Raw genomic sequence first — 26,027 nt, forward strand, 5'->3', positions numbered from 1 at the left:
TTAAAAGCCTAATTTTAGACACGTTTTTGAAAATGTTGGCTGTAATTTGTATTGTCTTTTATTAAGTAAGCACACAACATTAAAGAGCATGCTTATAAAGTCCAGTACATGGTAGAATGGCATAAGGAAGGTCTTAGTCAAGTAAAGGTGCTCAAAAGAAATTAAGTGCTGCTGTTTAATAACTTGCTCTGAGAACAGATATTACACAGGAATGTATATGTTTTGCTGGAGGTAATCATATTGAGTTTTCCCATGTCTAGTTTATTTTTAAATGCTACATACAATATCAATTCAGTTTAGGAAAGTGTCTTCCACTTCCTTTATTTTTGTGCAGTTCCACCCACCATTAATAAAGGGGATATCTCAGGGATGGGTCTTTCCCCTAAAGAAGTGAAGATCAAAATAAATAACAGCCTTACTTTGGAGTGTGAAGCTCATGGGATTCCTGCTGCTTCCATCAGCTGGTACAAGGATGGACAGGCCAGTCACATACTTAATTATTTTTATGAATGACTGTCTTGCAGAAGCTGTTGAATACTTATTACCATTATTAATAAACATGTGCATAATGCATAGACTTAAAACTCCTGAGATTTGCACCAGGGATCCAGAGTTTGTTTCTAGCTATCCTCCCTTCATTTAATGGGCAGTGGTATCACCTCACAATTTTACCAGTCTTAGAACTAGGCCAGATCTCTCTACATCAACATCCCTACTGCTCCCATTGAATGTTTGGGAATGCAGCTGAGATAGATTTCATAGACATTAGACCTAGAAGGGACATTGCAAGATCATGTGGTCCAACCCCCTGCCCAAAGAGCAGGAAGTCAGCTGGGGACAGATGACCCCAGCAAGATAATTATCCAAATGTATCTTCAACGTGTCCCGAGCAGGTGCTTGCACTACTTTTGGGGGAAGTCTATTCCAGATTCTGGAGACTCGGACAGTAAACAAGTTTTTCCTTATGTAAAATGGTCTTTCACCAGTTTGTGACCATTGGACCTTGCTTTCCCTAGGGGAGCCCTGGTGAACAGACATTTTCCCATCCTGATGTACACCCTTGATATGCTTATAGGTTGTCACCAAGTTCCCCCTGAGCCTGCGCTTTTCCAACCTGAAGAGTCCCATGCATCTCAGCTTCCCTTCATAAGGCCTGCTTTCTTGACCTCTGATCATGCATGTGGCTCTCCTCTGGACTCTCTCAAGCTTCTCCACATCCTTTTAAAAGTGTGGAACCCAGAACTGGATGCAGTACTCCAGCTGCGGCCTCACCAAAGGTTCCATCAGCCTCTTCTCATAAGTCATATGTCCCAGTCTCCTCACCATTTTTGTTGCCCTCCACAGGACTCTTTCCAATTTGTCCACATCCTTTCTGTAGTAGGGGCACCAAAACTGGACACAGTACTCCAGATGTGGCTTAACCAGTGCCGAATAGAGGGGAAGACTCACTCCCCTCGATCTGCTGACAATGCTCCTATGAATGCAGCCCCGTAGGGTGTTAGCCTTCTTCAGGACAAGGGCACACTGTTGGCTCATATTCAGTTTACAATCTACTGTAGCCACCAGATCCTTTTCTGCAGAGCTGCTGCTTAGCCAGTTGGTCCCCAGTGTCTAGTGATGCATGGGATTATTCTGCGCTAAGTGCAGGACTCTGCATTTGTCCTTGAATCTCATGATATTTGTTTTGGTCCAATCTCCAATTTTTTGAGTTCTCTCTAAATCCTAGCCTTACCCTCCAGCATACCTACTACTTCCCACAGCGTGGTGTCATCTGCACACTTGCTGAGGGTGCACAGTATCCCATCTTCTAGGTCATTGAGGAAAATATTGAACAAAACTGGCCCCAAGACCAACCTCAGGAGAACTCGACTTGATACTGGCTGCCAACTAGACAGCAAGCCATGAACTACCCTCTGAACCTGATGATCCAGCCAGCTTTCTATCCACTTTACATTCCATTCAACCAACCTGTACTTCCTTAGCTTGCTTCTGAGAATGGTGTCGAAGACCATATCAAAAGCCTTACTAAAGTCAAGGTATATCACATTCACTAGTCTCCCTGCATCCCCAGAATGCAGTCAGGTTGGTCAGGCATTATTTGCCCTTGATGAATCCATACTGACTGTTCCTAATCACTTTCTTTTCCTCCAAGTGCTTAGAAATAGATTCCTTGAGAATTTGCTCCATGATTTTTCCAGGGAATGAGTTGAGGCCGGCTAGTCTGTAGTTCCCTAGATCCTTCTTCTTCCCTTTCTTAAAGATGGGAATTATATTTGTCCTTTTCCAATTGTCTGGGACCTCTCCTGATCACCATGAGTTTTCAAAGATGATAGCCAGTGGCTCTGCAGGCACATCAACCAACTCCCTCAGCACCCTCAGATGCATCCCATCCGGCTTGTGGATTTATACACATCCAGCTTTTTTAACTATTCTCTAATTTGTTCTTTTACCACTGTTGGCTGCTCACCTTCTTCCCCAAACTATGCTTCCAAGTGCAGTAGATTTGGGGCTGACTTTCCCTGTTAAGACTTTGCTGAAAAGGGCATTGAGTTTCATAGTTTCATAGTAGCTAGGGTCAGGAGGGACCTGAACAGATCATCTAGCTTGACCCCCTGCCACAGGCAGGAATGAATGCTGCATTCACAAGACCCCAGACAGGTGATCATCCTCTTGAATTTGCCCAAGGTAGGAGTGAGAACCACTTCCCTGGGAAGTTGGTTCCAGATTTCAGCCACCCTAACTGTAAAAAATTGCCTTCTGATCTCTAACCTAAACCTGTTCTCCATCAGCTTATTACCATTGTTCCTCATCACCCCAGGTGGTGCTGGGGAGAAAAGGGCTCTACCTATTTGCTGTTGATCTCCCCTGATAAGTTTGTAGGCAGCCACCAGGTCCCCCCTCAGCCTCCTCTTGCTGAGGCTGAACAGGTTCAGGTCACTAAATTAGTGAGGAGGGCTTTAAACTAGGTTCACTAGGAGATGGAGACCAAAGCCCTGACAGTGAAGTAGTGCCTCCTGATGTCTAATCTGAATCTACCCTCTGCCAGCTTGTGACCGCTATTTCTAGTCACTCCTGATAGTGTTCGGGGGAACAGGGACTCCCCCAATGCCTGCTGGTCCCCTCTGACTAGTTTGTAAATGGCCACTAGATCCCCCCTCAGCCTTCTCTTGTGGAGGCTGAACAGGTTCAGGTCCCTTAGCCTCACCTCTTCATCAGGTGGATCCTGTCTCTTCCTAGCAGTCCTTCTTGGAACAACATCCAATGGTGAAATAAGCCAAAGCCTTCTTGGCGACACCTTCTGCACAGACATGCATTACTCTGCAGGATACGTTCACTCCCGCCTGGGCCCTTCCCCTTGACCAGTCAGAAGACTATGTCTATAAATACAAAGTATCATCGCTAAGTTGTCTATTTGGAAAAGATAGTAGATATTTTTATCTTTGTTAAAAAACCCAGCTTATTTTCCTAAACTGCTCCTTTCCCATTAACTTACTGTGCTACATGTTATCTCTTGTGTTTTTTCACACTGGCATCATGCATTGTGTGTAATATGACTTTTGCCTGCCTGCTAGGCCATAGGAACTCTATGGGCTGGTCTCCAACCACAAATTCTGGGATATGGGAATCAAGGCTGCCAAGTGATTCTAGGAAGTCCTTAGCACCTCAGGAGATCAGGGTTGGTTATGTCTAAAAATAGCCATAATAGAAATATTATTCTGTGTTACTCTTGGCAAATCATAGCAAAGAAGTGATTTAAAAAATGCACCCCCACCCCTGTTCTCCATTTGCCACATAACCAAGTATTTGAGAGTGGTTGTAATTCCACAGGAATATTAAAATAAAAGGGCCATAACATCCAATTACTTTCCTGATATTTGGGAGTTCAAGTATGTAAGTAATACTTATGGATTTTTAAAATTAAATCACAGCCTCTTACACCGGATGCTCATATTACTATCCAAGCTGGTGGCCATAGTTTGCAGATAAAGGAGGCTCAAGTATCAGATACTGGGCGCTACACCTGTGTGGCATCTAACATTGCTGGAGAGGATGAAATGGAATTTGATGTTAACATACAAGGTAAGGAGGGAAGCAAAGCTGAAATAATAGATTTTTTTCCTCTTTTGTCAATTTTCTAGTAATATTTGTTTTGGAACATAGGAATTGTTTATTCTTCCATCCTCTGGACTAATAAAGACATGTAGTTACATGGTGAAATTAGCACATGCTAACTCTAAGAAATGTTAGGTGTTGTTCAAGTTAGCATGTGGCCCGAGCCATTATATGTTAAGGGTTAATACCTTCTCTAATGCACCAGCCAGAGTGGGGCAGGCATGAGGCTTAGTGGGGGCAGTATGGACCCAATCCAGGCTCAACCACAGCTTCCTGGCAGCTCCCTGTCTCCCTGCATTGCCCACCCACCCCCACTTCTGCAACTGCCTAGCAGCTTCCTCCCACCCAATTACCCCTTTCCACCATCCCCTATTCTACTTCCCCATGCCCCTCTTCCTCTGCTCTCCTTCCCCTGTCTCCTGCTACCCCTTGCTTCTTACAGAAACGTTAGGATTAAAGTAGGTGAACTAATTTAGGTTGGGAACTGGTTACCCTGACCCAGTTCAATCAATTTGCCTCAGCCCCAGGGCTGCACTCTTCCTCCCCTCCCAACCCTGAATGGAATATTTTGAGCCCCTCAAACTCCCTTCCCCACCAGCAGACTCACCAACCCCCTCCTGTGAACCCCTCCCCCCCCAAGTCACTTGCATCAGGTTTTCTGTGCAGATTCTGTCACTGGCAGACACCTGTACATGCCACTCCTGGTCTACGATCACATGGATTAAAGCAAGCTATGTGCTTGTAGACTAGGTGCAGCAAACATATGTATACACCTTAAAGCATCTACTGATACCACTGTTGAAGATAGGATGCTGGGCTAGATAGACCATTGGTCAGACCCTATATGGTACTACTTACAGTCTTATGTTCTATAAATATCCATTTAAGGAAGATAAGTGCAAAATTTCTCCAGTTATAGATCAAGAAATTGATGCACAGGCAGGTAAATGGCTTGTACAAGAGCTGCATTCAGAAATGAGAGGTCTTCATCTGTTCTTGAGAGTTGGGACTTTCATGGCTGTTGCAATGGGGACTAATTTAGGATGCTTAATTAGTCACATAGCTTATAAATGCTATTTAACAACTGCAGTATCTTTTTTTTTCCTGGATTTTTAAAATATCTATTTCTATTGTAAAACATTAACATAAATTTTCTTTTTTTCTGAGCATAGTCCCTCCTAGTTTCCGAAAGCTACATGGAGAGTGGGAACCTGGTAACACTGTGGCTATTGGCAGAGGTGGAGAAACCAAAGAAGTTGTACTCAACAATCCCCTTTCTCTTTACTGTGAAACCAATGCTGTTCCACCTCCTGTTCTCACATGGTACAAAGATGGCTACCATTTGACCTCCAGTGATAAAGTACTAATATTACCAGGTGAGTAGTTTCACAAATCACCTCATGATTTATGGTGCTTAGAACATGTACATAATAGTATTTTTCATCTTCAAAACCTTTAACGTATTATTGATTAATTTGGTCTGTACATCCTTAATTATCGTTTTTGCTTCATTAGAAATCTTCATTTTGAATGTCTAGACCTGTGTGTGTTTTTATATTCTCTTTCTTTAAAAAATAGAAGCCTATAACTCAGGCCTTTCTAACTTCTGAGTAGCTGAGGGCCATAGGCACCCCTATGCAGTGCCCTTCCCTCACTGCACTGCACCAACACCTCCATGCCACATGGGGTGCCCAAGTCCCCAGAAGCCACAGGTTCCCTTGTCCTGTGGGTCACCCTGCCCCAATGGCAAAGGCAGAAACTGGATGCTGGAGGTGGGAGGGAGAGCCTGGAGACCTAGGTGGCAGCAGCAGGAGAGTGACATGGGGAGCAGCGCCTAGATTTGGGAGCTTAAGGCCACAAGTTAATTCCTCAGGGACTGCATGCCCCGCATGGGTTGCCAGTTGGACAGCACTGCTGTAACTGATTGTGAATATGGATAGTCAGTAATTATGCAATAGTGATATTAATCAACATCTTAAACCTGTTTTCATTACATTTCTTTGGTTTTGTCAAAATGAAATACAATCACATTCAGAGTAGTAGCACTTCCTCACCTGTAGAGTGCTATGGACATGCTAAATGGAAATCTAGTGGAACACTGCAAACATGCTTTTGATCATATGCATTGATCTGTACTGTAACATTAGAGCCATAGCCTTGAGAAACAACTGTGCAGAAGTGCATCACCCCAGGAAGATCTCCAGGATGGATTTTGTCTGATAGACAAACTCAGACCTCCCCAATATTGTCTCCTTCAAGACTCTCTGTGAGCTTCAGTGCAAACTGCCTTATCAAACCATCATGGCCCCACGCACAACCTTTTTATGTGGAACTTTTGCCCCATGTGTCACTAAGAGAGAGAACTTTCTGCAGTTAGGGAATCCCAGGCATGATGCATAGGGGATGCACGTGGGTGCACATGCATCCCCTGCGCATGGCAGTGCACTCCCTGCAAAAAAGCGCCAACGACACTGTCAGTGGTGTCTGCAGGTTGTCACTGCTCGCCATCCCTGATTGCCCATCCATGATTGCCCCTGACTGCTGCCAACACTGCTGCCAGCACATGCGGGTGGTCGCTGACCTGTGGTTGGCCCTCGCTGCCCCCCCCAACCCCACCACTGCCACTGCCAGCAGTGCCAACTGGTTCCCACCACCACCAGCGCAGCCATGCCCCCCCAGCCTCAGGGGTCACACGCCGTTCATGGGGAATCAATTGCAGAACTACGTAGATGCTATATAGACTTAGGCTAAGTACAGACATTCAAAAATCCCAGCCAGACTTGATTCATTCTTTGTACGTTAGTCTAACCTGTGTAGATTGAACCAATCTGCAAGTCTTTTGATTCCAGAAATGCAGCCACATGCCTGTAGTGGCTAATGCCAGAAATTGGGGTGGTAGAGAGAACTGTCCTTTCCTTTCCACAGTGGCCCAAGCGAAGCTGAGTTGAGGGAGGGGGCATGGCCAGGCCGCAGCAGGCCTGCGTATGATTTAAACCCTCACCCTGCAGGGACCCCAGCCTAGGTGTGCCTGGATGGGGTGTGGGGAAGGAGCCTTTGCTAGTCTTTTTGCGGGGGAGGCAATGTGGCCAGACCCTGGGCCCCAGCTGGCAGTGAGCAATGAGAGTGGGGGCATGGCCAGACCCCACCCCCCACACACACACCTTGTGGAGAAGGGGGAGAGCCCTGCCTGCCACAGTGGCTCTGTGGTGGGCCAGTAGGGGGTGCTCCTGCACTGAGCCACCCACCTCACTGTGCCCAACCACCTTCCAGGTGGTCTCCCTGGCAGCTGCCTCCTGGGGAGCACCTGGCTGACCCCTTCCTGGAGCACACCTGCTAGCCTGGGGGTAGAGTTGCCACCACCCAGGGATGGGCTTGATTCTGGCACTGTGCCCCCTTGGAAACACAGGCCTAGTAGTCCTTGAGGGTACTTGACTCACTTCAAGAACTTGGGGTGTTTCCCTCAGTCCGAAGCACAAGTAGTGGTCTCCTTTAGTCAGCCAAACCAAGAGAACCCCAAGGCATAATCTAGACCCACTCCCAATAAGTCTCCCATTCTAGGTACAAAAGAGAACTTTATTTGTTACAAGGAGTAGGGTTGGATTAGGGTACAGAGTTGAGTAGGATCAGAGAAATCCCATAGAGCAATCAGGGTGGCTGGAGTAGCCTTTGATAACGCATCTGAGTTACTGCAAGGTATATATCTAGTTAGATCTCAGGTAGCTTACTCACAAGTATCATCCAGAGGCAGGTGGCGATTCCCTCTGGAGGCAGGCAGTTCCTTGATCATGAGTTTTGAGAGAGAGAGAGCAAGTTTCAGATGGTCCACCTCTTCTCTCTCTCTGAGTCTTTCTCATGGCTGCTGCCTCTTCCTCCTGGGTAGTCCTTAACTTACATAGCCTGTATGACCTCATTTACCTGGTCCAATGGAGGCCAGCACCTGTTGGCTGTCAGTCAACCAATTTGAAATGCATCACTGGTTGCTGGGCAGACTGGCAGTCTCTAGCCCACCAGGGAGTCCAAGCTCCTCACCCAGGTATGTGATGCCAGTCACGTAGGCAGAGGGAGCAGGTTTCCCCCCCTCCCTCAGGAATGTATCCAGCTCAGATTACCTAAAGAGATAGGGTAAGGTGTGTACCCTCTGCAGGGCCCATACTAACCAGATTGTTACAGAGCAGAGTTTTTGGGGAGAAACAGAGTTGGCCTTCTGCCACAGCTCCATGACAGCCCAGCCTGGACATGGGGAGCCAGGAGTGCAGTTTTTTCCCCTTTGCCTCACAGTGGGGCCCAGCACTTTGCCCTGAGCCTCAAGGAAGCGCCACACATAACAATCCCTCCCCCGCACCCCACAGTGGAAGGAGGAGAAGAAGGGAGAGAGACCTGGCCCAGCCCAAGCACTGGCAGACCCTGGCTGTGGTCCCTCAATGGGAGAGGGGAAGGAGGGGGGAATAAACTGCTTCCCTGCCACCATTGCCTCAGGGGGCCATTCCAGGCTGGCATCTAGCCATGCCTCCATCCTTGATCTGGCTAGAGAGCAGAGGGGCAGGGCCAAACCTGTTCTCTGGAGCAGGCAGCACAGCTCAGTCCAGGGCTCAATCAGTTAAGTCTGATACTACATTCTACCAGGTTTATCTTAAACCAGTTTCAGCCATTTTGAAACTGGTTTATATGCTCTGAACTTCTGCTCTGTTACAGGTTTAAATGAGTTTCAGATTACTTAAACCGGTTTATGTGAAACTTCTGTCCCTAGCTTAATTGACTGTAGTATGCCTTGTAGACTAATTGAATGAGAGTTGCATGAACCATCTGCATGACTTCAGATTGATTCAGACAGGTGTGGGTAGGGTAGGTGGATGGGAATGCCCTTCATGCTTTTGTCATCGATTTAGAAGCCAGCCACATTCTGTCCCTAACATTTATCTTCAAGCCTGAGCAACGAGGAAACCTTTCTAAACAAGTTCATGATGTTATAGTTTTAATGAAGTAGCAGGTAAATAAGCAAAAGAGTATGCAACTCTGAACACTGGAAATGAAAGTTTCCAGTAAAGTCAAGCTCAACAGAAGGCAAGAATTCTATAATTTTATTTACTTTCCTCAGTGGAGTGTATTTTATAGCTTTCTCTTACCTCACTAAGAAAAGTTTCATTTCTTAAGTTTGTGGCTGACACATCACTGAAGAGTATATATTTCTTCCCACTGAATTAGCCTTCTCTAACATTTTAATGAACCATGCTAAATTTCATGTAGAACCAATATGAGTCTAGATAAAGTAGCTAAGAAACAATTGCTAGTTTCTCCAGAACAGAAAAAAAAGACAAACCAGCATGCGCATGCACATGCACACAGCTGTCATTAATAGTTTTACTTACACATCTCTCCAGAGAAATGTGGTGTGTAAATGACCCAGACCTGTTGATTTTAGATTTAAATTTTGAATGCCTTTTCCCTTTAGGAGGCCGAGTGTTACAGATTCCACGGGCTCAGGTGGAAGATGCTGGGAGATACACATGCGTGGCTGTAAACGAAGCTGGAGAAGATTCCATTCAATACGATGTCCACGTGCTCTGTGAGCTATATCACCCTTATTGAGATCTATAAAAGTTTTTTGTTAGGGAAGAGTTGTGTACAGAGTGCTGCTGACTGTCCCCCTAATTCAGTTACAGTTCCCAACCTGTCATTTGTGTTTGGTGCATGAGACTTCCCCTCTGTTGTCCTAGCAGTAGTTCTCGGAGACATCTTTGCTGCCCACTTCCTATTCATCTGTCCTCAAGCTAATATCCCAATACTGCTTTGAGTATTCCAAAGTCCAAGTTTGTATGATTCATTCATATATAAGCTAGAAAATCTTTATGTACTGCTTTCTTTTTCTGTAAATCTACTGAGTGCTTTTATTCATAGTAACTTTCTTTACATACAGTACCATTGCTATATAAGCAGCCATTAGTTAGTAGGATGAAGGGAATGTCTTAAAAAATATTTTTTTTGTGATGGCTCTAAAAACTCCACTTCCCAGCTGGAAAATGAATTTTCCTCTCTCCTGTCCTCCATTATTGTATTAATAGGTGCAGTCCAACTGCAGTCCCTGGAGCTCTGTTGATTTATGGGAGCTGTCTTTTTCCTTACATTTTCATCATCATTCACTAAATTTACTGTGAAGTTTTCTTTACCTTGGTCTGCAAATTCAGTATGTATTTGCAGCTCTGTCCCTGTGGGAATTTTGCAAATAAATCATGGTTTAGAAGGTGGTTAATAACAATATCCTTCTTTACATGCTGTATAGTGCCACCATCCATCAATGGAATGAATGGAGATCTTCCTGAAGAGGTCACTGTACTTGTGAGCAAGACCATCGTATTGGAGTGTGTGGCAAATGGCAACCCTGCTCCAACCATAACCTGGCAAAAGGATGGCCAGCTCCTAGGAGAAGATGACCATCACATATTTTTATCCAGTGGAAGGATGTTACAGGTAGGGTTTGATTTTTTTTTTTTTCCTTTTTTGGTATAGTGTCTAAAAATAATAGAAAATCAATTCAGATAGATGAATCATTTCATGTAGTTCTTGGATGGTTCTAAGTGAAAGGGTTTGATGTGGTTGATGATGGTTATCCTTTTTTACCCATAAACAGAGTGATTAGGGCACCTGCCCAGCATATGATAGATGTAGGTTCAAATCCCTCTTCTGACTTGGGGAATTCAGACTGATATGATTCCATGCCAGGACACAGAAGATGCATTATTCTAGGGTGAATCACCAATCCTTCCTGTTGAAAGCATTCCATTTTGTATACAGTATTTAAATCTTCAGACTAAAGACGCAATGACTGGAATGCAAAAATTCTGCCTCCTAGATGAGCGTCCTAACTTCTAGGCTGAAGTGACATGCAATCTCTCTGGCTCAGCAAACATTTATTCCATTATAACATGTATTCCATTATAAGAGAAATACCTTTATGAGGACAGACTGAAGAGCAAGTAAGTTGCTCTAGGCCAGGGGCAGGCAATTATTTTGGGCGGAGGGCTGCTTACCCAGTTTTAGCAAGCTGTCAAGAGCCACATGGGTAGCCTCGCCCCTTGACAGGTGCCCTGCCCCCTGGTCACCATCTTGGGACCAATGTCCCAATGTCTTGAGACCAATGTCTCAGAGCCATCACTGGTGGGGCCCAGAGTGGGGCGCAGGCTGGCAGGGGTCTGTGGAGCTGGGCTGGGCTGCACCAGCAGGGAGAGTGGGGAGCTGACCCAACTCCATAGAGCCCCTGTCAGCTGGGACCCTGTACTCCTGCTGCCCTGCTCTGGGACCTGCCAGTGCTGGCCCCAGGACACTGGTGTGGGCCCCATGCACCTGCTTACTCCCAGTGCCCCCCACCCCTGCAGTACAGGCGGGGGGCAGCTCATAGCCCTGACCCCCTGCTCCCTGGCAGGGAACAAGCTGGTGCTGAGTGCAGGGAAAAGCAGCCCTCCCCTGCCCCATGGTCGGCACTCCCTGCTGCATCTGTGCAGGGCTGTCCTGAGCAGGCACAGGCAGCCCCATGTGGGCTCTAAGTAGCTGCAGTGCAGCGCGCCAGCCACGGGGTGGGTGAGGGCCACCTTTCCCCCTCATTCAGCACCAGCTTGTAACTCGCCTCCGCTACCAGCCTGGGCCCCATGCCGGCTCTGAGCTCGCCGGTCGGGGCTGCACACGGCAGCAGCAGCTGTGGCCCCCTGGCTTGCCACACTGGCCAAAGTTTGCCACTGCTGCTTCTGGGTTGCCCAGTGCGCAAGCTCCAGGTGGGCAGCAGCAGCAAACACTGTCTGGCATGGCAAGCAGGAGGGCTGCAGCTGCTGCCGCCGTGCGCAGCCCCAACAGGCAAGCCCAGAGCTGGCACAGGGCCCAGGCTGGTAGTGTAGGTGGGTTACAAGCTGCTGTTGAGTGTGGCAGGGGGGGAAGTGGCCCCTCTCCCACCTGTGGCCAGCGCCCCACACTGCAGCCACTTGCAGCCCACGTAGGGCTGCTTGTGCCTGCTCCGGGCAGCCCCATGTGGGCTGCAAGTGGCTCCAGCAGGTGCAGGGAAGGGGCTGCTTTTCCCTGGGCTTAGCTTTTCCCCAGGCTCCTTCCCTGCCTGTGGTCCTCCCCTTCCCTTCCCTCCCCTGCTTCCCCCTTACCTGAGGTTCCAGCACCAGTGCCCGGTGCAGCCACGTGGTCCCAGGCCAGAAGCCCCTGCTGGGATTTCTGGCTGGGGGGTGGGGGGTGCCAGGCAGGCCCTGCTGTTGAAGGAGCCTGCTGGGTTTTCCCTGGGTCCTACTGTCCATGGTTCCTGTCATTTTTGACAGAAACTAAATGAAGATAAATATTAATTTTCTAAATTTTTTAGGGGCCCCATGGACCGGATAGAATGGCCTTGTGGGCCGGATGTGGCCCGTGGGCTGTATTTTGCCTACCCCTGCTCTAGGTTGATCAGTTCATAACACTGTTACCATAATTAAACTTGTAGTAATGAATCAATAAGTTGTCATTTTAATTGTTAATGAATCCACGTAATTGTTCTACTAGAGCTTCTTTTTTTCTCTTTAGATCTTAAATTCCCAAATAACAGATACAGGCAGGTATGTCTGTGTTGTGGAGAACATAGCGGGAAGTGCCAAAAAATACTTTAACCTTAATGTTCACGGTAAGATTACTAATTGCTAAATTGCTGATTGCTCACATTTAAAATGAAGTCAGTTAAGGCAGCATTATCACTCTTTTCTTGGGCAGTTGAAAGTAAACAATCTGTTGAGTCTGTATTAGTTTAGATTCAATTGTCTGAAGAAAGCAGAACCAAAACCTTGATGATGGTTATCCTCAAGGATAATTAGAATATTATGAAGGTGATAATATATATATTATAGGTAATATATAAAATAAAATAATGTAATAATAATAATAAATCAAATCAGAAAAGCGATTCGAATCTCTGAATTGGATCAGCTGAATCTGAATCGGCTGAATCCAAATCAAATAGTTGCCTATTCTCACAGTGCTTTCAGACTGTGGTGGCCAAAACTGAACCCATTAGGCCCAGCAGATTCTTTACTATCTTGCACCCTCTTTAGTTATTTCCATCTTTGCAAAGTAAGTTTAACTGCCAACAGATCAGAATTTTCCATTTCTACTTGCACTGGTTTTTTTATGCTTATTTGCGTAGGAAAATGATTGCATTTTGTGCAAAGCCTTATGTATTAAAATGTCAAAACCATGAGCCAGATTCGGCAGTATGGCTTCTGTTTACTGCTTCAGGGCTACAAGGCATTTATAGGCCAGATTTTCTGACTATGACAGGTCAGTGGGAACATTACCAGTACGTGAGACTGGAAAATAGTTTAACTTCAGAGTCTATTGTCATTGTTCAAAAATTCAGGATGGTGTGTGTGCTCGTGGCTGAGCCACTGAGGAAGTAGCCAAGAACACTCCTTTGTCTTCTTTCCTGAGTTTCAGATACTAGCTCTACAGAAGAAATATGGAATCCTGGACTTGGGCCTTAACGATTAAATTTTTTAAACTGCAAGCACAGAATGGACCAAATCTGAACAGTTTTGTCTTTGAACTTGTGATTTTTAGTCACACAAACACACCAGGTTCAGTTTTAAAGGCAAAGGCCATACTGTGGCCTGTTTACATCTGAAAGAAGGAAACTTTGAGGGGTTCCTCAGTAATGAGAGAGAAAATGTTGAGGAAAGAACAGGAATTAAATAAAAAATGAGCAAAAAAAAGGTAATGCACAGCTCTGTTGTGCATCCAAGAAAATACACTCTAACTTAGCCTGCATTGCCTTACAGAAGAAATGTCCCGAAAAATAGCTAACTTCCAAATTCCTGACACATGAATCTGGAATTATATGCTTCCCCTTTCAGCCTCGGCTAGTTAGCTTTGCTAGGCCCCCATGCAGGAATGAAAATGATGATTAAATTGGAATTGTAGAAAAAGGGGTGACAGCTGGATTGTCTTTAATAGCACTTGTTTTCAAGTGCTTGAGGAAAGCAAAGGATCATCAGTTCATGGATGTGAAAGATGTTTGTACTCAGTTCTTTGGCAGCACTCAACTCAGCTTTGTTTTAAGTAAATCAAGGTCTTGGGGAGTTTGGGTTGCTGACACTGTGGTATGAACCATTAATGTATTTCTTGTTGCAGTTCCTCCAAGTGTAGTTGGTACTAATCCTGAGAATTTGACTGTGGTGGTGAATAATTTCATCTCTCTGACCTGTGAAGTCACTGGCTTTCCACCCCCTGATCTCAACTGGCTCAAGAATGGAAAACCCATCAGTTTGAACACAAATGCTCTCATTGTGCCTGGTGAGGACTCTCTGCTGTTTCTGTGACCTCTGGAGACTCTTCCTTCCCCTTTCTCTGGATATGTGAAACAGCAAAATGTGTGGCCAAATTTACCATGTGGTATAGTTTCATTCAGTGGAACTATACCAGTTATATGCTTGGTATAACAGGCTATTTTGTTTTAAAATATTTCACAATCTTGCTTACTTTCCAGTAAACTCACTTTAAAGAAACAGAATCAAGCTGGAAAGTATGAAACAATGTTTGTGTGGAACAAACTATTGGACAGTTCATAGGATGGCCTCTATGATGTCACTGCAAGTGCTTATCAGTTAAAACCCTAGTCACTTTGATTTACCTTTCAAAGAAATAATGGGGGATTAAGACAGTCACTTAGTCGAGAGCCCAATCCAAATCCCATTTTTTTCTAGATGGAAAAAATTAACAAACTTACCATTGACTTCTCTGAGAATTGGCGTGGCCCATAAAAAATCTTTATTCCTGTGGAGGCCAGCGGATTCTCAGAGGTAAATCCAAGGGTTTGCTATGGGTACCTCTTTTTACATGTGGGAGAGAGAGATTGGCTGAGTATGCATTTTGAAGGTGATGGGAAAGAATTGACTTGGCACTCACTATATAATAGCAAAGAACCAAGCCTGTGGCTTATGTAAGGCAGGCAGATAGATGGCAAGAAGAAAAATTCTGGCTTGCTCTAGAGAGAGCTAGGTAGCATGGCCAAGACTGAGTTAGGAGGGAGGAAGTAGCAGTAGCTACAAAGGAAGAGAGGGAAGAGAGACAGAAAAGTAGTATTTATGGACTAAGTTCCAGACTGAACACTCCTCTGAATACAGTAGAGTTTCACTCACTCAAAGAGTAAGAGTTTGATAGCAAGTAGTAAGCAAGGACAGTGCACTGTTCTTCAGCATTTTATGCTATTCTAGTCTTCACTTGTAGTCTGTAGGAAATGTAGCTTTTAAAATATCATTTGACATTAATACAGTAGCCACAGTATAACTATAGAAGCTATTTTAGTCTCCTCTCTCTGTTTGGTTCATTGTAGGTGGTCGGACCCTGCAGATTCCCCGGGCCAAACTATCAGATGGTGGTGAATACACTTGTATTGCCAGAAACCAAGCTGGGGAAAGCAAGAAGAGGAGTTTCCTTACTGTTTATGGTTTGTCTTCACCATTATTTTAAATAGTGCCTGGGGCTATAAAAATGGGAATGCTTGCTTAGTTTCTTATCATCATACCCTAAAACAAAGATGAAATAACTCTCTTCAATTTTTCTCCAGTCCCACCAAGTATTAAAGACCACACCGGGGCATCCCTTGCAGTGGTGAATGTGAGAGTAGGAGCCCTAGTGGCACTGGAGTGCGAGTCCAATGCTGTCCCACCACCGATCATTACTTGGTACAAGAATGGACGCATGATCACAGAGTCAGAAAATATGAAGATCTTAGCTGATGGACAAATGCTACAGATCAAGAGTGCTGAGGTATACCAGAGTGGTGACAACATATCATTATTGTTGAACAATGAGCACTGAATCAACAGGAATCTTTCCATTTAAGAAAAGTGGGCCTTGAATCAAGTTCTGTTTACAGAGCCTTTTAAAGTCTAAGTATAGCATAACCTTCACTACCACTATTTTGTAATGTTAAAAAGGTCTGCCATAAACAGGAATAAATGAACGCTTTTTTTCCATTTTAGGTATCTGACACTGGCCAGTATGTTTGTAAAGCCATAAATATTGCAGGGCGAGATGATAAAAATTTTCATCTTAATGTTTATGGTGAGCATATACTGTATTATATATAGTAGAATTGAGTAAAAAGGTCATTTAAAAGAGTTTATTAATTAAAATATTACTGTATTCACAGTGCCACCAAGTATACAAGGTCCTGAACAAGAGTGGATCAATGAAACTATCAGTAACCCTGTCACCTTTGCATGTGATGCTACTGGGATTCCCCCACCAACATTGATATGGCTAAAGAATGGAAAGTCAATAGGTAACCTTTTTCCTTCCTGGTCTTTTTCTGTTTCCCCCTGTCAGGATAGGGAGGTATGTACACTTGGAACTGTCTCAAAGGGGGCCCATTTCAAAAAGGCACAGCTGTTATATTCTAAGTGTTATTTGTAGAACAGCCAGGAACCAATACAAATGTAGCAAAACCAATCCAACTTTAATCCTGAATGAAGCAGGGTTGAAGTTGAAATGGTTTTGCTACATTTGTATCATTCCTATTTTAGCTACAAGTAACTGTTGGAATTTAATTGCTGCTGCCCTTTTAAAAATACTTCCCTTTTGAAATGACTCCAAACGTGTGTGTCCATACGCAGAGTGTATCATTTTGGCTAATTACAGATAATCAAAAAGCCCGAGGCTGAATTGATTCAGTCTTTGTAGGTTAATCTAAACTGCAGAGATTAAATTGAGAACCAACTGGGTACACATTTACTTTTGATTCAGGAAATGCAGCCACATGCCTGCTGTGGCTCAGGACAGAAGCCATGGAGTGCACAGCTCTCTGGCACATAGCCAGCATGGGCTGTGCGTTTGCTTCCTCTTCTTGCCGTCCCTGAGGTCTCTGGAATTTGTAATCCAGACGCACAGCAGTGGGACTCTCCAGGGTTGCTCATCACTTCCTCTTCCTGCTTCGAGGCACAGGCAGGGGCTTCTTTCAGGTGCCTCTGGGATTTGTAGTCCATGGTTGCAGCCAGCAGTAATTTTGAGTGTGTGTGGGTGGGGGGTGTGTATCCCCTCCCTGGCCTCAGCCCCCAGCTGCTGTGTGCCTGGAAGGAAGGGGGTAGTCCCTTCTCTGCTGGAGCAGACAGCACAGCACAGCCCAGCCTGGAAAGCATTTGGGGATGCTAGGGGGGCTGTGATTTAATTTGAACCAGGAAGGGGTTTGGGACAGAGTTTCATAAACTGATTTGACCCAAATCAGTTAAGTCTGATACTACATTTAACCAGGTTTATCTTAAACCAGTTTCAACCATTTTGAAACTGGTTTATGTGCACTGAACTTCTGCTCTGTTACAGGTTTAAACCAGTTGCTGATTACTTGAACCTGTTTATATGTAACTTCTGTCCCTGTTTCAAGATCTTTCCTTATTCTCCACTTTCCCCAATTCTCAGTTTAATTAACTCAACTAAAATGGAATGACATCTTTTCTAATTTTGTAAATTTTGATTAAACTATTTTTACAAAATTAATTGGTGGTTGGATCATTCTTTCTTACTCTTGTTTTCAGAAAATTCTGACTCCCTTGAAGTCCATATTTTGTCTGGAGGAAGCAAGCTACAGATTGCCCGCTCTCAACAGCTGGATAGTGGAACCTATACTTGTGTTGCTTCAAATGTAGAAGGAAAAGCTCAGAAAAGTTACATCCTTTCTGTACAAGGTATCTTGTCTGTGTGTATAGAGCTGAATCAGTTACTGGTCACTTAACATGAGTTAGGTTTATGGCGGTGTATATGATTGAAGACAATGAAGACCATATGATGGATAATTAGGACTATGATGTCTAGCAAAACATAAGGTTAGCCAAATACATTACTATAGTAGTATTCAGAAATTTGTATGAACAAATGTATATGCTCATTGTACCATGTTTTGAAAACAATAAGGAAATAAGTTTACTTGCTGTAATGCACAGTGGTTCCACATGGTGGTTGCTGGTCACATCCTCCCATTACCTCTCTCGTAAAACACTGTTGCCACCTGAAGTTCATTTTGAATAGAATTTGACGAAGCCTGAAATAATTTCAGAAGGAATAGTATATCATGGCTCTTTTGCTACAATATGTGATGTCTATCAAAATGAAGTTGCAAAAGGAAGCTGACACATTATTCATAAGGAAGTAATGGAATAATGATTGGGTATGAGTAATGTGCATCACCACGATGCCAGGGCATTACAGCGCTGATGAAAAAAAGCTGTTGAGCATGTATTCACCTTTTACTATGTGAACAGCCTTTTGCATTCCAATAGGAGAACACCCATGCTGTGTTTGCCTTTGTTTAAGTGCTTTGTTGTACTGGTATAAAGATTTAATCTTGTTTCATTTATAGAATCATAGAAAATTAGGGTTGGAAGGGACCTCAGAAAGTCATCTAGTTCAATTCCCTGCTCAAAGCAGGACCATCCCCAACTATATAATTCCAGCCAAGACTTTATCTAGCCAGGTCTTAAAAACCTCCAGGGATGAATATTCCACCACCTCTCTGCATAGCCTATTCGAGTGCTTTACTACTCTCCTTGTGAGAAACATCTTCCTAATACCTAACCTAAACTTCCTTTGGTATAACTTGAGACTATGGCTCTTTGTTCTGTCATCTGACAACACTGAGAACAGGCTAGCTCCATTCTCTTTGGGGCCACTCTTCAGGTTAAATTCCTCGTCAGTCTTCTCTTCTCCAGACTAAATAAGGCCGGTTCCATCAGCCTGTCCTTGTAAGCCATATGTCCCAGCATCCCAACTATATTCATTGCCTTTCTCTGGACTCTTTCTAATTAGTCTGCATTAGACTCTTTCCCAATAGTCTACGTAGTCTTTTCAATTAGTCTTATATTCAGCTTACTGTCTGCTGTAGTCACCATGTCCTTTTCTGTAGAGCTGCTGCTTAGCCAGTCAGCCCTCAGCCTGTACCGGTGCATAGGATTGTCTCATCCTAAGTGCAAGACTTTGTATTTGTCCTTCTTGAACCTCATGAGATTTCTTTTGGTCCAATCCTCTAATTTGTCTAGGTCTTTCTGGATACTGGGTCTACCCTCCAGTTTATCTATTACTCCCCCAGCTTGGTATCATTTGCAGACTTGCTGAGGGTGCACTCCATCTCATCTTTCAGGTCATTGATGAAGATACTAAACAAACTTGGCCCCAGAACTGACTCCTGGGGCATTCCACTTGGTACTGGTTCCTTTTTAGACATAGAGCCATTGACTACTACCTGTTGCAGAGCACTTAGGTGCCCTGCTCCTTTAAAGAGCTGAAACTGCTAGGGAGAGAGCCCTAGCAGTGAGTGGGGAGCCCCAGCTGCTGGTTACCAGGGCATCCAGAATGAGTTAGTTGGCCCACACCTGGCAGTGGTCAGCTGATCAGAAGGGGCAGGGCCTGGCTCATATATAAACCCCAGGGCTGAGACCATAAAGGCACTTCCCCACTAGCAGCCAGAGGGGAAGGAGCCTCCAGGGAGGTAGTGCCCAGTGATGCTGCTACTGCCTGGTATGCTGCACCTAGGGCTAAGGGAGCTCCATAGGTACCTTTGCCTATTAGACACTTAGTGCCAGGGATGAAACCTGATCCTTTTAAAGGGTCAGAGCATACCCTGACCTTTTGTATTATGTTGGGGCTTGTGTTTTGTTTGCCATTGTATAGGACTGGTGGTTTGGGTGAGGCTGTTTGGGGAAGGAGGAGGCCTCATTGGGGGCCCACTGCAGGGTCCAAAGAGGGCATGGCATTTGGGGGTGCGCAGACCCTGGCACCAGAGAGGGGGTGGCATTTGGGGGTGTGCAGACCCCGGCACCAGGGAGGCGCAGAGTGAGACAGGGCTGTGGGGAGCCCAGGGAGGACAAGGGAGCCAGATTACAACAAGGCCTAGACTGGACAACGTCGGTACCATCTGCGAGGCTTGGGGCGTGGTAAAGGGGCAGTTGGAGCCTGTAACTGGGGGCCTTCTCAGGGCTGATTTAACCTTGTCTGCCTACCTGTTTCTTGGCTAACCGCCCACCTTCTCACCCGCCACTCCTTGTTGTTAATTAGTTAAATGATGTAATTAAGTGGGAGGTTGCCCTTTTCCTGCCCCGATGCCAAGGAGTGTTATCTGCGACTCCGTTCCTCCCCTACACTGCAGCCCAAGCCTCACTGATGGCATCTCAATGTTATCATTATTACCGGCCCCCACACTGGGCCCCAGAATCCTCCTAATTGAACCTCACCTGATTCCTCTCCTCAGGCAGTCTCGTCCACCTTCATACTGGGCTGCTTCCCCTTCAGGTGTAGTCCCCCCAGGACCTTTGGCTCACTAGCCCTGGCCCATTTCCAGGCCAGTCAGAGCCCCAGGCCCTCAGCTCTTGGACATTCCTTGTGATGGGCCCCTGGCCCTTTGACCCTTCTGGTCCTGGCCCCAGCGTTGACCAGTCAGGGGAAGTTCAGACAGGCCTGAATCTATGGCCTTTTCTCTGTCTCCAGGAGTCTACCTTCCAAACAAGGGGTAACCCACCTGGTCATAGGGGCTAGGGGTTAAGGCATCCCAACCTGCCTTTCACCAGGGTGGTAACTGGCCTGGCATTTCCTGGGGGTTCCCGTGCCACTGGGAGCCCCACCAGGCCACCCACTCCTGGCAGGGTGCAGTTTTAGGTCATACCCAGGACCAGGAGCCTCCTTACCATCCCCTACAGCTCCTCTCTTACCTCCAGATGACACCAGTAGCCCTCCGCCCAGGCAGTATTGTTGCCTGGCCTCCAGCAACAGAACTGCCTTGTTTATATGGCAGCCCTAGGTTCAAAATGGCTGCCCTCATCAGGCACCTGGCAGCTGCCAGCTCCAGGCCCTTAAAGTGGCAGGCACAAACAGTGCCCTGCCACAGAGCCACACATATAGCCCATAAGGCTGGGGTGTCCTGGGACACCTATTTGGAAACGGAACTCACAAGGTTCAGGGAAATCCATCAAGACTGTGTCTAACAGGATGTGAAGGCAGCCTCCCTATATTACAAAAATACATCAAGACGTGGTCGTTGAGAATAGAGGCTCATAAGGCCCACTGACACAGTCAAGGGGCCTTAGGGGTAACACAGCCATTCTTAAGGACCCCATCCCGTGACACTACCCTTTGACACCAACAATCCAGCCAGCTTTTTATCCATCTTACAGTCCATTCATCCAACCCATACTTCCTTAGCTTGCTTGTGAGAATGTTGTGGGAAACAACATATATCAAAAGCCTTGCTGAAGTCAAGGTATATCACATCCACTAGTCTCCCCGCATCCACAGAGCCAGTCTTCTCATCATAGCAAATTGGTCAGGCATGACTTGTCCTTGATGAATCCATGCTGACTGTTCCTGATCACTTTATTTTCTCCCAAGTGTTTAGAAAAGGATTCTAGTGGTTGCTGCTGCCCAAGTTGCCATCCACTTCTACATTCACCACAGATTCTTCCTTGCTTTTGGGCAGAGATTATTTTAATATTATGCATATTAACTGGCCTTTTCTATTAGTATTATCAATCTGCTGAACATAAACTTGTCGCTACATATATTGCATATATTAGAGGGAATAGATGAATGGTTAAACATGTTTTTTATTCATTTTTTGTAACTATTCTGTCAGGAGAAGTCTTTCCAAACACTGTTAATTTAGAATAAGTTGGAATACTCCATTGAAACAGCTAATATATCCCAGTACAGGTTAGGATTTGGCTCATTTTTGATTTATTGGAAAAACTGATTATTCTCTTCTTGACCCTTCCAAAGTTCCTCCACATATTGCTGGATCGGAAATGCCAAGTGATGTCAGTGTCCTTCTGGGGGAAAGTTTCCAGCTTGTCTGCAGTGCCAATGGTATTCCCACACCTGTTTTGCAGTGGCTTAAAGATGGAAAACCAGTTCCTAGTAATGAATCACAAAGAATAAGGCAAGTAAAAATGTGCACTGCATCTTCTCATTCTGAATTCTCAGTACAAACAGAGAGATGAGAAAACTGGGAACCAAACACATTTTTCTGTAAGAGGGTTGATTCAGATGGGCTAATATGTTTCCAGATCTTTCACGTTTGTGACTCTAGGATATTTTGTCAATCATGTTGATTTTCTGCTTCTCTACCTTGTTTTACTTAGTACATTTAGCTGTCCAGGTAGGAGTAGTAAAGGTGTTTTTCTTCCCTCTCCTGCTCTATGCAGAATTAGTTTTTATGTTTGAAGTCGGTCCAACATAGGTTCATGAGACGATGCAATTTTGGTGAGATAATGGGCCAGATTGTTGCAACCAGCCATGTGGTGGTGATACAACTTGGGCCAAACAAGGCGTTAAGGTGCCTGTATGTCATCTTTATGCCAGCCACTTATCTGGTACAGTCAAGAGACACAACTTAAACCACTAGGTTGATAAAATAAGATATGCAACTCTGGAAAGGTGATATATTCCCTGGTTCTGAGTTTTTATTTTCATTTTTAAATGCTTGATAGGTGTGTACATAAAACATCTCCAGATTTTTCCTTAGCCATTTCTATTATGTGAAGGCTGTATGGAAACAGTAATAATAATGGACCCATTTGATTCTCATTCTTTGGGATATAGATTCTTTGAAGCTTGTGATGGAACTGAATGCAAGTGGAAGCTGAAACAGCAAAAGCATTCACTCAAACTCAAAAAAATGCCCTTATATAACTAGATTAAAAAAATACGGAGACTAGAATTTCGATAAGGAATGGGGTGACTTGAATGAAATGTGAAAATGACCTGGAATGTGTAAATAAATACTGTACTTTGACCTTTTATGCAGAGTGACACCAGATGGCAGCACATTAAACATTCTCAGAGCTCTAACAATGGATGTGGGGAAATACACTTGTGTGGCTACTAATCCAGCAGGAGAAGAAGACCGAATTTTCAATCTGAATGTATATGGTGCGTTTCTACAGGTGACACATTGATGTTTGATGTATTATTCTGGGTTTTATTGGGGAGGGAGTAGTAAGTGCTAGGGTTGTGCGAAGCTTCAGTCGCTGATTTGATTCAGTGGAGATTCGGCCCAATTCAGTGGCCAAATCTCCAAATCTGAATCTAATTTGGAGACCCTTTAGTCTCTCTGAATCGAATTGGAACCCTCTGAATTGATTTGGAGAGATTTGGAAAGATTCGGCGATTTGGACATAGACATAGCTTTAAATGTTTTTTTCTACATACCTCAAGGTACCAGGTGGCTCGTGAATGCTGAGATGGTGGGGCAGATGGAGCATCCCACAGGAACATGGGTGGGGGGTCCCCAGCCCATTCTACAGCAGACCAGGAAGTGGACCAGAAGCACCAGTCTCCCTGGCTCGGTGACTAGTGCTTCCTGGGTCGGGGGAGGGGCAGCCAGGGTCCCCCTGCAGCCAATTGCAGAGCCAGAGAGGTGCAGGGGGAACCCCCCATGGTCAGTGGCATACTCACAAGTGGACCGGAAGTGTTTCTGATCCAGTTCCAGGTTCGCTGCTGAGCACATGGGGGGAGGGGGAGCCCTGCACTTCTGTGGGATGCCTCATCCACCCCATCGTTGCAGCATTCATGATCCATGCCTGGTACCTCGAGGTATGTAGAAAAAACATTTTGTGAAAAAAATTTTGAAGTGTTGCTGTTCTAAGTTGAGTCAGCAGTGACAGCAGTTTTGTTGGGATAATGATTTTTACTGATCGTGAAAATGCATATGGGCACCTGAATAAGCCTTGGGGGTTGGGAGCGGTGTCATGGTGCCCACGAGTACTGTGTTGGGAATCACTGGTGTAGGCCATATTAACTACTGCTTTACTCCAGCTTTGCATCATTTTAGCTCTATTTATTCCAATTGAATTATGCTTGCCTAAAACTGGAGTATAAAAGCAATAAGCTGGAATATAAAGTGTTTTTGTTTTGAAAAGTATTCACTGTATAAAAGATTTTAAGCAATTGGAAAAAATATTGGAGCATATCCTGTTTGTGTCATACCAAATATGCCATGGATGACAGTGTTCATAATTCTCTTTAACCATGAGTGGATCTAGGATTTTGAAAACGGGGGGTGCAGATGGTGCGATACATCATCAAATATAACAACACATTTTTCTCCAGTTAAAAAGAAACTAAAAGCCTTTTTAATATGTTAGGGGCCCAGGCCTATATTATTTAGTTTAAAAATAAAGCAAAACTTAATTGGAATGTTCAGTAATTTTCTACATGATGTATTGTGTATAAAAAAACACAGCAAACTAGGCAAAAATAATAAAAAATATGATGTCCTTAATCCCAAAGTTGTTACAATAAATGGTACATTTGTTTTCAGAGTCATGGAATAAAATCTAGCCTTCCTAAGCATCTTAACAGTACATCCAATGCTTTGCTGAAAGTTGTTTTCACATCTGAGTTAATTATTTTAGCTAGAGTTAAACACAGTCTTCAGAACTGTAAAATATGAGCTAGATTACCAGGGGCAGCTAACATGGCAAAAGGGTACCTTTGTTAGTGGAACATCAAGACCACTAAAAAGGAGAGAGAATGTTTACCAGCTTAGAAGGAACCAGGTAGATTACTATGACTCCCTTACTGCTGCCTGAATAAAAATGCAGCTGCCCCTGCCAGGCAGTTGCTTTTAAACTTTGGGTAGACCAAGAATCAAAGCGGGGTACAATTGCACCATTACAGCCCCATTGGATCTGCCCCTGTCATCTTACGTACTGTCATCTATAGCTGTGGAAAAAGGACTATAAAATGCTATTAGTGATATGGAATAAATGGAACTCGCTTTGGTAGCATTTTAGACAAGTGTCAGTCATTATACCTGGTGTTGAGCTGGAGAGAGTCTGGCTAAACAGGATTAGGGCAAGCAGATGTTGGCCATTTCTTAATGAATAAAAGCTAATCCCAGTTCTTTGTAGAACAGTGTGGTTCCATGCATCTGTGAGGGCACAGTTGACTAATTTACATATTGTAATTTGTTCTATTTATAGTCTCCAACTAATTTTAATAAATCCAAAAATGACAAATATTATTATTGTAGGGTTCTTGGTTGTATTGTATACACTTGATGCTCACACTATAAATGTATATGTAAATTAGGTGTGTGACCCTCAGTTACTGGTGTTAAAGGATCTCTTGATTGCTACAGTGAAGAACCCTGTACTTACATGAATATTAATTGGAATCTGTAGGAATATTCCTATTTTGATCTTACTTCATTTTTGTAGTTCTGTCTTTAGCACCCAGGGGGTCTGGGCAAGATGAAGCCACTCAAGCAATAGAGAGAATTTTGAAGAACTAATTTTAACACCTCTCTTCTTCATTTGTCCTAAAATGTAGTTCCACCAGCAGTACTCAATAATAAGGTTGAACCAGAGGAGCTGACTGCCTTATTGGACACTTCTGTAAACATTGAATGCACTGCTACTGGCACTCCACCTCCACAAATAAACTGGCTTAAAAATGGGCTTCCTCTTTCTGTCTCATCTCAAATCAGGTTGCTGTCCGCTGGACAGATTCTCAGGTGAGCTGTTAGTTATACTATATAGGTAAGGTAATTTTGGGTAAATCTAGGCAACTCTGCTGTTACTGGCACAGACAAATTTGAAATTTGGCCCTCTTGGACCAGATTTTATCATATTCTAGGTGGAATAATGCAGCCCCTCTGTACCCTTGTATGCTATAACTTCATTTGTATTTTCTTCAGAATTGTGAGAGCTCACCTGTCTGATGTTGGTGTGTATACTTGTGTAGCATCTAATAGAGCTGGAGTTGACAATAAACATTACAGTCTTCAAGTTTATGGTAAGTCTTTTTGGGATATTCACTTTCTTAGTCACATTTTTTCACTTTTTCATAAAGTGAAAAAAGTCACATTATTTAGCTAATATCCTAAATGTAAGAATGAGAAATTTTGTCCAGACTGAAAC

At 44.4% G+C, this 26,027-nt stretch overlaps 1 protein-coding gene across 5 annotated transcripts in view; it reads left to right on the top strand.

Annotated features, from left to right (window-relative positions):
- Positions 1 to 26,027, top strand: part of HMCN1 (hemicentin 1) — a 356,272-nt gene that overhangs the window by 251,632 nt on the left and 78,613 nt on the right. For all 5 annotated transcript variants that reach the window (XM_090048332.1, XM_090048334.1, XM_090048335.1 and 2 more), the window contains exons 52-67: positions 335 to 480; positions 3,930 to 4,080; positions 5,286 to 5,489; positions 9,563 to 9,676; positions 10,391 to 10,578; positions 12,661 to 12,757; positions 14,257 to 14,418; positions 15,458 to 15,571; positions 15,692 to 15,894; positions 16,110 to 16,191; positions 16,280 to 16,411; positions 17,658 to 17,807; positions 21,883 to 22,042; positions 22,910 to 23,034; positions 25,438 to 25,621; positions 25,805 to 25,902. In XM_090048332.1, coding sequence (XP_089904458.1) covers positions 335 to 480; positions 3,930 to 4,080; positions 5,286 to 5,489; positions 9,563 to 9,676; positions 10,391 to 10,578; positions 12,661 to 12,757; positions 14,257 to 14,418; positions 15,458 to 15,571; positions 15,692 to 15,894; positions 16,110 to 16,191; positions 16,280 to 16,411; positions 17,658 to 17,807; positions 21,883 to 22,042; positions 22,910 to 23,034; positions 25,438 to 25,621; positions 25,805 to 25,902 — 2,310 coding nt within the window. The remainder of the gene's footprint in view (positions 1 to 334; positions 481 to 3,929; positions 4,081 to 5,285; positions 5,490 to 9,562; positions 9,677 to 10,390; positions 10,579 to 12,660; positions 12,758 to 14,256; positions 14,419 to 15,457; positions 15,572 to 15,691; positions 15,895 to 16,109; positions 16,192 to 16,279; positions 16,412 to 17,657; positions 17,808 to 21,882; positions 22,043 to 22,909; positions 23,035 to 25,437; positions 25,622 to 25,804; positions 25,903 to 26,027) is intronic.

This window comes from Crocodylus siamensis, chromosome 5, assembly GCF_052110815.1.
Source record: "Crocodylus siamensis isolate JL-2025a chromosome 5, ASM5211081v1, whole genome shotgun sequence".
Lineage (NCBI taxonomy): Eukaryota > Metazoa > Chordata > Crocodylia > Crocodylidae > Crocodylus > Crocodylus siamensis.